Here is a 16121-nt window from a genome sequence, read left to right as displayed (position 1 = left end):
GTCTTTTATCATGTTGATACTGTATCGCTGTATCCGTTCGTCGAAAGCTGACTTACAGATGAGAGAATTAAAATTGTACTATAACATATATCGAAAGGAGGCGGCCGTGGCTTTTCTCCTCCCAGAACCGACAAGGCCTTCTTCCTCTACTTCATCGCCTCCCTCCAAATGTTCGCTTTCGGCCCGATCGAACTTGCGGTTCTGATACTTTAGGTAAAAACGAAGAGCATATGCTAGGATGGAAACACTGAGCATCGCCACCGCACAAGTGCTCATTCCCGGCGCATAATAAGGAGCATCACGGTCGGGGTATAGCCTAGTGCCCACGAGCGGACCACACTGGCCGACAAGCTGTAGGAGGGCAAAACCACCGCCCTGGCGGCTCTGACTGGCCTGGTTATTAATACTCCACGTGATGATGAGAGTGACGACATTGAAGAAGCCTATCGCGGCAGGATATACAGCCATATATCGAATGAAATTAGGTAAGTTTAGGGGTTTGGCCAGGGCGAGTATGGCGTAGCCGCTGGCGGACGCGAGAGCGTGGAATATTAAAGGGACGGTGCGAGTGCGCAGCCGATCAGACATGTGAGCCGTGAAGAGAACGATGACAAAGGCGGCTAAGTAAGGAGGAGCGCTGAGAGCCTGGGAAGTGAGGGTATCGTGGCCCATTTCAGTAAGGATCTTTGGGAGGAAGACAGGAAGTGATGAGTAGGCCATGTTGGTGAGGAAGAACATGGTGGCGGTAATCCAAGCTACAGGATCATGGAAAATAGCTAAGACATCGCGACCCTTGAGACCGGATGAAGGCTTGGCGTTTGTGGATGTAGACGCGGACTGCTCGCTTCGGAGGCGCAAACGAGCGACTTTCTTCTCACGCTTGGTTAGATAGGGAGCAGTTTGGGGTGAGTCCGGGATGACGTTCCAGGCGACTACAGATGCGATGACAGAAGGAAACCCCTCGATGATGAAAAGAAGACGCCATGGGGCGATAGGGCTAAGTGAAGCAAATTTGACAATGAGCCAAGCAAGGGTGGAAGCAAAGGTCGTGGCCAGAGGTGCGGCTATCATGGTCAGTTGGGGGTTTTACAATACAAACCTGTATCAAGATGAAGACATACCAGATATGAAAATAGCAGTCCGAAATGCCAGCTCCTCGCGTTTGAAAAAGAAGCTCAAGTAAAACGGAATACCAGTAAACCCCGCCTCACCAATGCCCAGCACAGCACGTAGCGCAATCAGCATGGGGTAAGACGTAGCCACGGCCTGAAGAGACGCCATGAGACCCCAGGTTAAGACTACCATAGACACAAAAATGTGTGCGGGGATGAGCTTCCACAGCAGCGACATCCATTCAAAGGCGATATAAGTAATGTAAAATGCCGTTAAAGCCCATTGATACCACTCATCACGGGGTGGATCGGATTGAAGGTCTTCATCCATACCTGCTATTCGAGCATTGCCGATATCTGAATGGATGTGTTAGCTTTTGTGTAGATGCAAAGAAGGTTTCGAATCCATACTCGACCTGTCGACAAAGCTCAGCATATAAAGGAGAGCTACGAATAAAACAAGCTTGCGATCAAACTTCGTCCGGACCGCCTGCTCTTCGTCTGGGGTATATAACTGGAAGCTCGCTACAGATCCAGGACTTCTTGAACGACCTGCAACAAGAGGACGGTCGACATCCCCGTCATCGCCAGCTTCAGCATCCCATATGGCGCTGCCGTTGCGATCCCTACTTGTGTCCCTATCGCGAAGCTCGTATACATCGCTCCCACTACCAACGATTGACCGGAGATCTTCGTCGTCGCTATCATCGAGCGTGAGCTCTATGCTTGTTTGCGCAAAAGTCTCAACCGGGGCACTTGGCCCGTCTTCGGGTTTCGGGTGGACCATTTGAGCGCTGAGGTGAGACTGAAGGTTTGGAGTTGAAAGGGATGGCTTCGGAGACGTAGGCGGGACGGGACGAGAGGTGTCTCGGACTCTGGATTTAGGGACTCGGGGAAGTCGTTTATCGGAGCGGCTCTAAGGTTAGTTAATGGCCGTCAAGGATGCCATTCAATAGTATACGCAAGTTGCATTCTCGCTTGTTATAAGCGGAATCAATTGGACTAGGGGGAGACGTTGATAGCTTTAAACTTGTAGGCGATCAATCTATTCAATCGCAAGCTGTCTTGCCTACACGTGACGCGCACCAACTCCTTGCATAGAGGTACGGTACGAACAAATGTCCCCTGCTTAATTATGCATGTTTTTATTCCAAGATAATGGTGATATTCATGCTGAATGTTTCAAGTTATTCTCCGGTATCTGACGGAGTGAACATTGTACATGTCGATAGCAATCTCGGTTTCTACCATTTCATCATGACTAGGTAGGTACCCATCATAAAACATTACAAGTTATGAAGCCCCATAAGTTTGCTAGCTACCCCTGCAATGACATAGTTACTGTTTGACAAAAAAGCTAATTGGACAGTCTTTTATATATATACAGCACTAGAAGAAAACCCAACTCCAAACTCCTTCGCTTTGTGCTTCATCAACTATTCCAATTCACTGATGAGCCCCTTTGGCAAGTGACGGTCTTCTGAATAGTTTTTTAAACCCGTCAGCAACCGAATGACTTCGACCGATGTGATGTTTGTGATGTTGTTTCCCCCCTTCTTGCTTATGCCCATCACTATTTTGAGTCGACACACTGGTTTGTCGACTCTGTGCTGCATTTGGAGGTGGCTGCGGCGCTCTTGGCCTTGCTTCTTGTGCTGAAAGCAGTGGTACATTTCTTTGTGCAGTAGCATTTAGGCTGTAACCTGCAGCAGCTGGGGGTCTCGGTCCCGATATCACTTGTGTGCCCTGTGTAGTTCTGGGCGCATCATACCGGTATGGCCTTGAGAAGCTTCCTGCATTGGGTCTCAATTTTACCCCCTCCTCTGGTGCTGTTTGTGGTCTTCTCTGTGGCCCCCCTGTCTGTGCAAAACGGGGCTTTGGTTTTGGTGGTGTAGGTGGACGAACAGGGTTTGCTTGTGGTTCAGGTGGAGGCGGCAAAGTAGATAGACGTACGTTCTTTGGCATGCTTCTCGGTATACGGGACTTCGGTGATGCATCCGTAGAAGATTGTCTTGTAGGGGTTTTCGGGGTTATCGGCGGCGTCTTCATATTCAGATCAGAAGTCTCTCGTTGAGCCGACGTTGGTGTTGCAAGATCCTTCCTAAGATTCGAAGCCGCAGCCCTTGGCATGTTGGCAGAGTTTATATTAAGTGGCGGAGGACGTATGACTCTGGACTTTGGTAACGAAGATGGTGGCTGCCTTTTAGATACAGTTTCTCCAGCATTGTACAAGACTCCGGAAATCGGTTGTTCTAGGCGTCTAGGGTTTGGCGTAACTAGTAGAGGCGAAGCATGTGGAACTGCCTCCTCGAATCTAGGCTTCCTTGGCCGCAAAGATTGCGGCTGAAGTGAGTATCCTGATGCTGGAGAAGGTATCCGAGCGGTGATAACTTCCTTGGGTAAGTGCAATTTAGTTAAAGAATTGTTGTTCGAATGTACGAGCGGTGGCGTCAGTGGGAAAGAGTTCTCTTCGTTGCGATATGTACTAGACCCTGAAGATTCTAGTGGTGAGTCGGAAGATAACGGCCAGGACGTCTCCGGTGGGTTTGTAGCTTCAGTCTGATTCGGAATTGTTGGACTTGAGGAATCATTAGAGAAAGCATCTGAAGACGGTAAAGCAGGCGAGAAAGGCGGTATGAAACTCTCGGGTCTGTATAAGCTTGGAGCTGGGAGTTGTCTATGCGGTGCCTTGGGCGTTGGCGGCGTCGAAGACCTCGGTGGCAGGATCTCTGCAGGCTTGAGAGGCTGCATAATGTCCGGCACCTCTTCTCTAATAGGGCTGCGTACTGGTGACTGTGCTTTGGCAAACTCTTCTGGCTCCATTCGAATATGCCCGTTTTCAGAATAAAGCCCTACTGTTGATGTCGAAAATCGTGTATTCGCAGATTGAAGCAGCGGTACCTCAACATCAGGCGTTTCCAGTTCTAATCCGTCGTCGGACGACTCTTTCTGAGACCAAACTGAAGATGCTGTAGATATGGACGTCCTATTTCGGTCGAGCTCGTGGGGTGCAAGAGGTTTATCGATATCCGGTGTCTCTATTCTTGTATCGTCGGGTGATTGGTCCTGGGACCAGACTGTTGATGTTGTCAAAACCGATGCTCTGCTCGGATCAAGTTGGGGCCGAAGTGGTATATCGATATCGGGTAGGTCTAGTGAAAGAGGTCTTGGAGTAGCGGCACCTTCGGAATCATCTAGTATATCCTCCAATACAGTAAGAGCGTCTTCTTCGTCTTGGTCGCTGCCATCCTCGTATTCAGATGGTGAGTTAGAGGAGCCGTCCAGAGTTTCTCTCGTCCTTCTGGCGCGGGCCATGTGCTGTGCTCTTTCTCTCAGCTGCTCATACCCAACCTCCTGCTCTTCTTCATCACTCTTCCCAGGAACTTCTCTCACGTCGTCTCCGCAGACAATAACATACCATCTCACTTGCTCTCCTTTCTGCAACTCATCCCTAAGTTGAACAATCCAACCATCATCGCCTGCCATCTTTTCGTAGTACTTGGCCATCTGGCCTGCTACGTCCACGCTTAGATCGATTCTCACCACATGGTCAGCTACATAGGCATAAGGCCTACATGCCATCACCATCTCGTCAACATCGAACTCCTCCAACAACTTGACCGGAGACCACGAGTGCATGAGAACCGCATCGTCAGAATCGGGTACACGTGATTGAGGGAGATCATGGTCGTCATCCACATGATCAGGCTTTGGCTTTGGCTTGGCATTTTTGGCATTGCTAACACTGGCTTGTGTCGGCGTGGTCGGCGGGGTGAGTTCAGGCAAGAAATCGAATTGAGCGTGTAACTGATCGAGAATACAATATGAAGATGCAGGCGCAAGGATCCAATTTGGAGCTGCGTCTTCAAGATCGTTAAGGATGACGAAAATACGGATATCGCGGCGATGCCATCGAAATCCGTGGCATAGATACGTCGGCATCGAGTTGGGTCGTTGTTCGATGGTGAGACAAGAGACGAGGGACTGTAAGCTGTGAGTGACAGGGTTGAGTGAGTGCCGTGGTTGATTACCTCACTCAATCGTCAATTCAACTCGTCTGTCTCTTAAAAAAGACGGAGCCTTTTCTAACCAAGCTTCATAGAGCGGCTTGCGAAGCATCCGACATCTCGGTATCGGCGGCTGAGACTGAGGCTTGAGTGTGGTTGTTTGAGGATGAAAAGCATGGAACGATTGGAATTGCATCCGTTCCTTGCCCTCCATTCCTGCCTCTTTACTGTAGCTACCTATTTATCTGGGCGTCGTTGCCTACTGGATCTTACTGCCTCGTACCTTACTCAGTACAGTATTAGATTGGCTGGCTCAAGGTACGGGCAGGTACGACCAACATCAGAGTCAAGCCCCATTCCGTCTTCGGAAAGCATCGCCCCATTAACCTAACGGTAGTCGCTCTTGCACCGTCCGCATGCAAACGTAGACCATGCGAGAGACTGCTTCTATTTTCTGTTCTAGGCTTTAGGCTGAGACATTGTCTCGCGTATGCCCGCATAGAACAACAATCATTGTTCATCAAGTATTCACGTGCGACAACCAAATCTACGTCAATATAGGTAGGTAGGTAGAGAAGTCAATATTAAATATAATAGTATTCATTTTTTGCCATTCATTGTCTCATCTTGATATATCCAACTTTTAGTTAACCTTTCTCTATATGCCCAATAACCTTGATAAAGCAAATGCACCGTCTTGTTGTAATACGCTCATCATCAATGCACCTCTTCAATAGTGTAGAGTGGTCCCTAGTTTTTGAAGCCCGTCAAATCCAGGCTAACGCCACCTGTGTCTTGTAGTCCTTCCATAGTAACGCCTCCAAAGTCTTGAGCGTCAAATTCGAAATCCATATCTTGCAAAATATTGTTCACATCCTCATCTGAGAGCTTGATGTCCACATTTCCGGGTACAGCGGGCATACTCGCAGCTGGGTTTTGAGCAGTCGCAATTTGAGGAACCTTTTTAGCCACCATATCCTTGAACTTGTTCAACAAATCGATATCGTCGGCAGGGGTGGTATTAGAATCGAGAATACGTCGGGCCCGAGTCTGCAACATAGCATCTGATGGTATAGATCCTTTGCAAGCGACATGATCTTCAACATAACTGATAAGACCTCGCTCCAATTCTCGCGAGCAGAAAATTTCGGCCGGTCGTGCCGCCTCCGATGTGAGCTTCTCGATATAGCTGTTTGCTATGGCTGCTGGGAGTGACTTGGCGCCCTGGCCCATAGATACCTGAGCGTCTGCAGGGAAAGGATCGAGGGATGCCTTAGGGCAGGCGTATGGTGGCGCGAATCCAGACCCGCCTGATTCGAGAGCCCAGCCATCGCTCATCGGAAGGCCAGGACCATCTGTCTTGAGGATTCCGGCGTCACGCTTGAATCTCTGCAGCCACTCAGCGTTATCTGCAGCAGTTTGGTTCCAAGGGTCGTCACTGGAGTATTGTTAGTTCACAATGCGTGTATAAATAGCCTTAGAAAACTTACTCGTCATAGAGAATCCAGCGAGCCTGATGCTGGAGCTCCTCGTCACTTGGTACATGGCGGTTGGGGTTGTTAACAGACATCGTCCCAGCAACCCATCGTTTCAGTTCTTTAGCAAGTCGCCTGTAGCAGTTGGCATCGTTGAGGAAGTAAGGCCCAGGGCAGTTGTTACCACTGCCCATGTCGAACATGTCGTTGCATCCCATGAGCACAGGGCATTCGCTGCTGAACAATGTCGTAGCGTCAGTCACGGCAGTTCCACTGACGGTTCCGCTGATGGTTGACTGGGTGCTATCCTGAAGGGAAAACGCAGGCGAACTGTTGCTCGTTGCAGGATGACGGTTCTTGAAACCCTCGAGCCAAGACGCATTGTCGGCTGCGGTTTGGTTCCAGCCGTCATCAAATTCATAGATAATGATACGAGCTTGTCGTTGAAGGTCATCATCAGTAGGTTCCATTCCCATAGAACGCTGCAACATAAGATAGTCCTTCAGTTCACGCTCGAGACGCGAGTAACTGTGGATGGTTGAGTCTATGGATGAAGGGTCCTTTGATCGGCAAATATGGTCCACCACATCCTCGCTTCGTGGCAGGTGTGCACGTCGACGGAAGGGGGCAAGCCAGTTAGTGGATGATGTAGCAAGTCGAATCAGCCAGTTTGCAATGGCCTCTGATGGATGTGTCGATACTTCCTCTACTTTGCCGACGATGCGACAAGCCTCATCTTGAAGCTCATCATCCATTGCGGTTAAGCCCAGTAGTCTCTTGGCCTTGACAAACTCATGTAGTTGCACCTCCATGGGGCATTCCTCGAACAAGTTGTCCTTGCCGTTAATTTTAAGTGATGCCAGCCTGTTTTCAGCGGCACCACGCAAGGGACCGAATCTGGCCTTTTGTTGCAGTGTCTCAGAGCTCATGATAATATCACGAAGCCAGGATGGACGCGTGGCAATCCCTTGCAAGGACAGCAATTCGCTAGCGTAAATAATACGACAACCTTCAACCATCATCTCTTCGTCGTTGGGGAGTCGTCCGTGTTGATCTTGGTAGTTCCGTGTGAAGAAAGCCATTTCCAGCTTAATCAGCTCGTAGGCGTTACGAGGTGACTCTGGTGGAGAGTGGTTGGCTACGTATGGCAACGGGGATGTGCGTTCATAATGAATAAGATCTATTTCAAAAGTTAGACGTTGGCAACTTGTCTACAGGATACTGTAGAGGTCTCATACATGGAGGCATAGAATTCTCGACCATCTCGAGTACAGGGTTATCGAAACCCCAGTCACCCTTCCAGTCAGCCATGGAGTAACCCGTCTTGAAATGCTCCGCCAAATGATCGACACGAATAGTCCAAGTATCCATCACGATACCACAGAAACCACACCGGGATCGAATCTCTGGCGTAGCCACCTTCCACGACTTCATAGACCAGTCCTGAAACTTGATGTTGTGAACTAAACGCAAGTGCTGGTTGAGGTGATCTTTTCGGTAAAACGTTCGTTCAGCGGGAGTACGTTCTTGGCAGGCTGAATGGTTGTGGGCTTCGATATGTGCATCATCCGGATTGGCTTCACCGCAGAAGACACATGATAAGACGCCAGTATCGGGATTGACGGCCTTTGACCCGTGTGGGGTACACACCCACCTCTCGAGAGATAAGTGCAGAGACTTTTCGTGTCGCTGCCAGTCGTGCTTGGTCCTGAAAGTTTCGGTACAGAATGTACATTGGAAAGTTTTAAGAGGAGCTGCGAGGCTTGTCTTCTCTTTTCCTGTTTTTGCCGAAGCCCTACGGCGTCGACGGCGTCGACCGTGGCTGTTGAATGGGGCCGAGCTGAATGATCCCCATGAGTTGCGGGATCCATGTGAATAGGCCGATCCGAGGGACCCATTGCTCGAGTGAGATGTTCCCAAACTGCTGACCGATGACTGGTTGCAAATGGATTTGCTGGAGCCGTCGTCGGCGTAGCTCAGACTGAAGGGGCTGTCAATACCCGATGAGAGACCGGAAGACGATGCTGTGACGGCCCGAGCAATGGCACTGACGGAGGCAGGTTCGTTCTCAGGAGGAGAGTGCTCCCAACGTTGTAGTGGATTCATGGCTTCAAGTGCTGGAGTTCCACGACGCTGGGGAATATCCATAGGACCTGACCATGAGCTAGTGTAGTGAGGTGATGTTGAACGAGGAGGCTGGACTTTGCCTCGTCGACGCGCATTTGCAAGCCAGTTCGTGATCTGTACCTTGTTCAGGCCAGTCTGGCGCTGCAGCATCTCTTTCTCCTCGTCGCTAGGATACGGATGTCGGTTATGAGTCGAGAGCCAGTTCTTGAGAACACGGACAGATTCTCGAGAAAATCGAGCTCCAATCTTAGGAGGGGGCGCGGCCTTGTTGTTAATCGTCTCTCCCATGTTGGCTAGATCGGAAACAGATGCATTACGAGAAGCGTTGCGGGAGGACTGGCAAGAGTCGTCTTGTGTATCTTCCTGGAGAGTATTGGGAATTTCAGGTCCAGAAGAGAGGAAAGGGTTGATGTTGAACGGGGCTGCTGAAGTGTTGAGGGACGCTGGAGCAACAGCAAAACTGCAGTCGACCTTCAAGGCCACACAGGTTGTACAGTAGTCCTTGTACATACCCTCTCGGATCTTTTTGCAAGAAAAGCCAGCCATGGAGCAGTTAATACATGGGGATGGAGGGGTGTCCCATTGAAACTGGTTGGAGATGTCGTCGGCAGTCGTAGTGAAGTCCATTGCTTGAGCAGACATATCTGGTAGAGGGAAGTTGTTGTCTGAGAAGTGCTGGAGGGCGCAAAAACTGAAGTCGTCCTCAGTTACATTTGCGAGAACAAGGTCAATGTTCTCGTTGCCTTCGCCTGTCAGACCAGCGAGAGCATTGCCGTCCTGGGGTTGCTGAAAGGCGTCAATGGCCTTGTCCCAGTTGACAAACTGCTCCATCTCGTCGATGCCAGCCATGCTGCACAAGGGTAAGTGCTGATGCGGAGCAGAAATGTCAATTAAAGTCGATCGAAAGGCGCGCGTGAAGATTGACAACCATGAGCTGAGCTGAATGGAGTTGGATGTCAAGTCAAGCCAGCCTAGTCCCACTTGAACCTTTAGGCAAGTGGTATAAGACAGGACAAGTGCTTATCGTTGAATCTGAGAATGAAGAGAAAAGAAAGAGGCTCATAAGTCGAGGACGGCCTCTGAGTTTTGTTCAAGTCGAAAAGCCCAACTAGGCACGACTATCGGTCTATCTAAAGAAACAGACAGTACCGATGGAGTAGAGTCAGCCGTTCCCGTCCCCAGAACTTGAACCGTACCAAAAGGTCTGGTGGAGTTGGAGTGCAGATTGTCGGCCAAGCCACACCAACCAGTTGAATTAGTCTAACCAGAATGTCAAGTCGTGCGCCCTTCAATTGACAGACAGGGATCATTTTGATCAATGGACCCACGCACATAACCTGCGGACTGACTGTATTACGGACACTGTAAAATAGTTGTCCTTTGCCTGGTTGAAGGTGAGCAACGTTGGCAACTCACCAATCAACAGCTTGCCTATACAGTGTCAGCTTGATAATTCCAAGCGAGACTGGCGCATCCTGAGCTCCGCTTCTCGTTATTCGCAAGGCGTAACCACCCATGCAGATGCGTCTCATTAGATCCTCGAGTGACTGCAGTACACCGAGACCGGCCCTGTATGATTCTTTTCCCCATGAGTGCGACGTCCATCTTCAGTGAATAAGAATCAGTCGTACCCATGATCCAATCAGAGTGCATTGTGACCCTCAAAGGGTCCAACAGGTCTGTCTGCCTTCCCCGGGACATACGTGTGGGGTTAAGCACGTCCTCGGGGAAGTTTGTTCATTCCGTCTTATTCTGATCCATCGACAACTTGTGAGTATCCATAGACTGTATGTTCCAGGCTATCACGAAAGCACTGGAACCTTCCAAAAAACCGCCTGTCGGGGAAAAGATAGAGCCATACGTATGATATATCTGTGGGTAAGATTTTAGGGACAGCCACCGACATGATACGGTGGTATTGTCAATGGACTAATACAAATCGCAGATCGCTCGAAGTGTTTTCCCTGCTTGAGCAAGATATTGCGTACTGTACAGTATTATTGTCTGACGTATTGGTAAGCAAAGAAGTTGGATGATGTCTTTTTGATTGATATGAACAAGGTTTTGCATTTGGGTGTGGTCCAGATCCCAAAAAGCTGGGGGAAGGCACCGGTGAGAGTGATTGAGCTACTGCTGTATCCGTATCTACTATGTACATGGATGGAAGTCATGCGAACGCGCCTGCCGTGGTTTGTTCTACTCTACACAGCTGGAGCGGAAATACAGCGCACTCGGGTACGGTAACAGCGGAGTATCCGGAGGCTGACCCACACGGACTCCGGGATACGCGATCACGGAGGTCTAAGAGCAAACAAGATCTTGTTCAGTGTTGGATGCGTGCCAGACTAGACTAATGTTTAAGAGGTCATAATAGGCATAGGCATTGGACTCTAGTTCGGGTCAAGAGTGAGGCCCCATATATCAGCTCAACTCATGCACACTTACCTGCTAGCCTGCCTCTTCAGCTCACCACATGTCTCCCCAGCGGTACCAGCAGATTTATTGCGGCTCTCTGTGCTTCCCATTATGATTAGACGCCGGTTCTATTATAGGCGATCAAATAGCATTTCCGTAAGTGCCGCCTGTGGGCTATGTTAACGGGAGGTTCCGAGCCAATGTGTTGGGCTAAGACGCCGGTATCGCAGTAACTTTGAACTTTGACTATCATGACTACCGCAGGTGGTATTTTTACAAGATATCTTGACATCAAACTAGTATATGATTAACAAATGGCTGATATGAAAGGATTTCTTTCAACCGTTGCGGTGTATTGATAGTTAGCAATCCGCTGTGATTGAGATTCGGGAAATGTATAACCTTGTTAAATAGAAATAAGACGTTCAACTTTGCTGAATTCCGCATTCAGGTGGGTCTCCATATCTGTAGACCGTTGATCCTAGCAGTTCCAACTCAATTATATGAATATGGGCATCATGAAGTCAAGGCGGTTGCATCATCAAGATCGCAGCAACGCATTGCACCAAGAGAGGCATACTGAGCAGAGACTATAATACAGACATATTGACACTCTTTACGATACAGTATAATAGATTCCCAGCATATAGCAATTCGTGATCGCTTAGCTACTCATTCTTCTTGATGCTTAGCCCAGCTATACCAGTGTTATCGCAACAGCTTGGGTCCCTCCTGAACAAGCCGGGAACGTATTGCAATTGTATTTGGATGCTGAAACTCGGATGATCTTTGTTAACCTAGCACCATATCAACTCATGAATCAATTCTGCCGATACGGGAGATGTTTCTTCGCCTGGTCTATGATTGCACATCCTCAAATGACTGTCAGATGGGAGCTATCCTACTATTGGCGTGACACCAATTTCTATATTGTTTTCAGGTGGCAGTCTTTACCAGCCGACTTCTGTAGAAGGTTGTTGTCATAACTCTCGTCTTCCACAAATCTTTTGCTAGTGCAATTGAGCCTTTTGCATATCGAAAGACAGCCAAGACCGTCGAGGTATGAACCATCATGACATCCCTTCCCCCAAGCCATTACGACACAACACTTGTGACTGCGCTATTCCTTCTGCATGACTACTTTGCAAAGCGATTTGTTTTATGTCTCTAATTAACATCCCTGCCAATCGCCAATTCCTAGAACATTCTTGGCTGAGCGAGATTAGGAGCCAAGGTGTTGCTTTGTACGAAACAGTCCTACCCACCACAGTTCGTGTCAGCGCTGACTCGTGGACTAGATTCGCCACAGAAGGTTTTACGTTATTTACTCCCACCGCTTATAATGTTTAAAAGTGTTCATTTCGTATCAATTATCTGCCGGGCGTACAGATCACCAAACTACTAGGCGGTAAACAGCCGCCGCTGTACTTGCTTGGAATATTGGGGCACTTCATGTGATAACCCACCTTTCGTCGCTATACTGAAGGAAAGCTAAAGACTGTGAGCTTCTGAGATTTTGTGGATAACCCAATGGCCTGTACAATTTTCACGATGATGGCACTTATAAATCAAACGAGGAAGCGGAAGGTAGGCTCAAAGCTGATACTTAATCAGTTGTCAACTCACAGTCGCTCACGCGACACCGCATTCTCTTTTTGGCTCATGTAAACTATCTTGCGATACACCTAGCCAGGTCCTGTCTATATGTGCATTTTGTATCGTTAAACATTTTGCTTTTTGAGAAACAAATGGCGCCGCTGGCTCTGGCCTGTAGTCCAGGATAGCCTCATCCGGTAAGTTCTAGGGAAAGAAATAGACTGCAGACCAGGTATTTATGTAAAACACCATGTTCCTTGACAGCAAAGCCTCAGACCCTATGAGATAAACCCCGTTCAAGGGAGCTGTGTATGCTGTGAAATCCAAATAGCGCCGATCCGTAACTCGCCTTCCAGCCGCAAAATTTGCGAAGCAGTGACTCCTTGCTGACCTTGGGGTACTTCATAAGTCGTTTGTATTCCGTAATTGGTTCTACTCATCAATCATGACCGAGTTCTTGTAGTTCCCGTTCTTTGGCGGCAAGCATTTCGCGCATCTTGTCAGCTTCGCGCTGTAGGGCAGCTCGACGCTCAGCCTTGATCCTCTCAGATTCGATATCACGCGACCCAACCCCCGGAGTGTTGTCACGATTGGAGAAAGCGCTGGGACTCGGAGCCGACGCAATAGTGCTGCCAGGTGATCGAATAGGTGGCAACGAATAATCCCCATCATCGCTTCCTGTTCCAACCTTAGGAGGGGTACCGGCCGACGTTGAGGGGTTGAGGATCGATTTCAGATTTATCGAAGAAATTCGTTTCGAGCTCTCTTGATTAGCTTCTTGAGATGCAAATGCTTCACCTTCTGTAGTGGAGAATGATCGCTTCCGTGTTGGCGAGAGGAATGAAGCAGGAGACAGAGATGTCTTCCTATCACTGTTTGTTGTCATCGATGCCATAGGAGCCAGTCGATTATCATCGTTTATGGATCCTGAGTAATGGCGAGGGTTGTTCGACTGGTGATACGCAGCAAGATCGGACGTTGGTGGCATCGGTGATATTGTCCTGCCGGGTCGTATTGACGGCAATGGCTCGATCGTGAGCGGGTGCTCGGGTCGACGGCGAAGGCCCAGGTTAACAGATCCGTCCTCATTCATTGATCCTCTTTCTGCATCGGCAGGATACAAGCTCTGGGATTCGGTTGCCTCCATTGCATCCTCCATCTCCTCGTCCTGGGAAGCGGGAATGATTCGTTTTCGTCTCTTAATGGTTGACTTCTTCATCGTCATCGGTCGGTGCACACCATGCAGCTTATAGTAGAGACCTGAATTTGTTAAAATCAACAAACATCCATAAACCAATTAACAAAACAATACTTACCACAAGCGTTACAGATAGTGTGGCCACTCTCATCACGCCTCCAAAGTGGTGTAATGGTGGTACCACAATTTTGGCACGCAATCACAACTGTGGCATTTGAATTCTGTTGACTTTGCAGAGCATTTACATCAAGAGGAACGGGCTCAGGCTTCGTGCTTTCACTTCGACTTTGACAACTCTGTCGCTTCTGGGTTCCGCCAAGATTAGCACTCTTGGAGACACGGTTGTTGTAAGCCGGGCACCCGTTACAGCCCTCTGCACCTCCTGTCCCGTTACAACGACCCCCACCAGGACATGTTCCTCCAGGAGTTTGGTCGGCGGATACGTAGGTCGCGTTCGATGCAGGTTTTGAGGCTGCGGTTGTCGAGGGCTTGGGTGCAGCAGTTCGAGGGGGTTCCGCGGGCACGACATTCGGTGGTCGTTTGAGGCTGGTTGGGCGAGAAGCATTCCTGGCCTTCAGATAAAGGCCACAAGCATTGCAGATTGTGGCACCTTGGGGTGACCTTCTCCACAGAGGTGTTCGAGTGGTTCCGCAATTACTACATTAAGATGAGCAACGAGATCGATGGAGACCAAGATATCATCACTTACCTGCAAACTTGGCCTTGGCTACCGCCATTACCAGGCGGTGGGCTTGCTTTTGAACTGTGCTCTGCCCCTGGGCTTTGTTGTTTTGACATTGTGCCTGGTGTTGGACTTGTTTGAGAGCCAGGTGGACTTCCACTCAGTCTCTGACGATGATCGTGACTTTCTTGGCCAGTGGGAAGTCTAGTCCGCTCTTGAGAAGGGGGAGCGGGAGAACCGGGTTTCGAAGACATCGGTCTTGATGGTAACGCAGTGCGAACTGAGCCTGCCTCGCGCTGCTGGCTGTACAGCGCCGCTGACTGGGTTTCTTGGCTCATGCCCGTATTTAGAGCTGATGTTATCGACGAGGTCAAGGCGGTGGCAGTTGAGATGAATAAAGTAAGTCTACCGGCGGAGTTGCGCGAAGACAATAGCGGATCGGTCACAAATCGAAAGACGTGACATGCATCAGCGTTGCTGTTGATGTTGATGTGTATATCGAATTGTCGTAGATGTCGGTTTGGTTGATTGTCGTACAAATCGAAGATGAGTAAGATAAGATGCGGATTTGGTAGCGGAAGAGAAAGTCCTTTACACGAGTCGTAATCGGCTGCAGCGGACTAGCAATGGTTTCGAATCGGCCGAGGAAGGAGGCGAATCCGGAGAGGAGCCGGAGCCGGGTTCCACGACAACCTACAGTACGAGTTCGTGGACGCCGTAGCGAATGAAACAAGGAAGGGATGGGATGCAAGTCAGGAGTCAGAGGACCCAGGTACCTGACTAAAAGACCTGGCCTGTAGCCAAATATTATGTATCGTCAAGAAGATAGGTCGCCGGTGGGCAGACAGGTTGACCAAATCGCCAGGGTACCTAAAGACGTAGGCTTGTAGGCAGGTGACCTAATAAACAGAACCAATGGAAGGCTGGATCGAGTTGATCGGACGGGAAGCCAGGTATTGGTCAGACGACAGATGTCAAATAGTGACGCGACAGCAACCAGATACTTGGGACCAGCGCAAGGTCCAGACCAAGAGTCTAAAGAAGAAGGTCTGAGAAGGTAGGGAGTAGGGAGCGCGGGGGTTGGTGGTGGTGGAGGAGAAAGGACAAGGGTCAAGCTTGTCAGAGGGAGTGTTTGAAGATAGTAGAGTAGGTAGTAGGTAGTAGGGAGAAGGAAGGGAAATAATCAGGGTAAAAGACGTCTCAACAAAGATGATCAACCAAAAGGCGGGCGCAGGGGCGATCAACCTATGGTAAGACAACAAAAGGCAAGGCGGCGCAGAACGAAGCGCAACAGGACAAGCTCCGGTTCGTTTCTAGATTTGAAGGTGCGCTTGGCAGATACAGTAGAATAGGTTGCTAGCAGGGGGAGAGGTCTTTGTCAATGGCTTGTCACGGCACCACCAGTCTGGGACAGTGGACGGTGGGCAAACAAGAGTAAGACCGGGGTCTGACTGATTGATTGAGTGACCGAGTGAGGTGAGTGGGTGACTTGTTTGACCTTAACCGTAG

General features: G+C 49.4%; 3 protein-coding genes across 3 annotated transcripts; all 3 read right to left on the bottom strand.

Moving 5' to 3' along the window:
• Positions 1 to 78: 78 nt before the first annotated feature.
• On the bottom strand, positions 79 to 5054 carry FIESC28_06740 (uncharacterized protein; the record flags this gene model as incomplete). Its single annotated transcript, XM_031160883.1, has 4 exons — positions 79 to 1064; positions 1122 to 1469; positions 1524 to 2026; positions 2884 to 5054. 4 exons carry the CDS (start codon positions 5052 to 5054, stop codon positions 79 to 81), a joined length of 4008 nt encoding a protein of 1335 aa, XP_031015054.1.
• Positions 5055 to 5869: 815 nt separating this feature from the next.
• FIESC28_06739 (uncharacterized protein) lies at positions 5870 to 9570 on the bottom strand (the record flags this gene model as incomplete). The annotated part of the gene is made up of 3 exons (XM_031160882.1): positions 5870 to 6557; positions 6610 to 7774; positions 7833 to 9570. 3 exons carry the CDS (start codon positions 9568 to 9570, stop codon positions 5870 to 5872), a joined length of 3591 nt encoding a protein of 1196 aa, XP_031015053.1.
• Positions 9571 to 13171: 3601 nt separating this feature from the next.
• On the bottom strand, positions 13172 to 14728 carry FIESC28_06738 (uncharacterized protein; the record flags this gene model as incomplete). Its single annotated transcript, XM_031160881.1, has 3 exons — positions 13172 to 13992; positions 14049 to 14587; positions 14640 to 14728. 3 exons carry the CDS (start codon positions 14726 to 14728, stop codon positions 13172 to 13174), a joined length of 1449 nt encoding a protein of 482 aa, XP_031015052.1.
• Between the last annotated feature and the right edge of the window lie 1393 nt (positions 14729 to 16121).

This window comes from Fusarium coffeatum (assembly GCF_003316985.1).
Source record: "Fusarium coffeatum strain FIESC_28 chromosome Unknown BRIP53273_contig_143, whole genome shotgun sequence".
Taxonomy (NCBI): Eukaryota; Fungi; Ascomycota; class Sordariomycetes; order Hypocreales; family Nectriaceae; genus Fusarium; species Fusarium coffeatum.
This window is presented reverse-complemented; position numbering and strand designations above follow the sequence as displayed.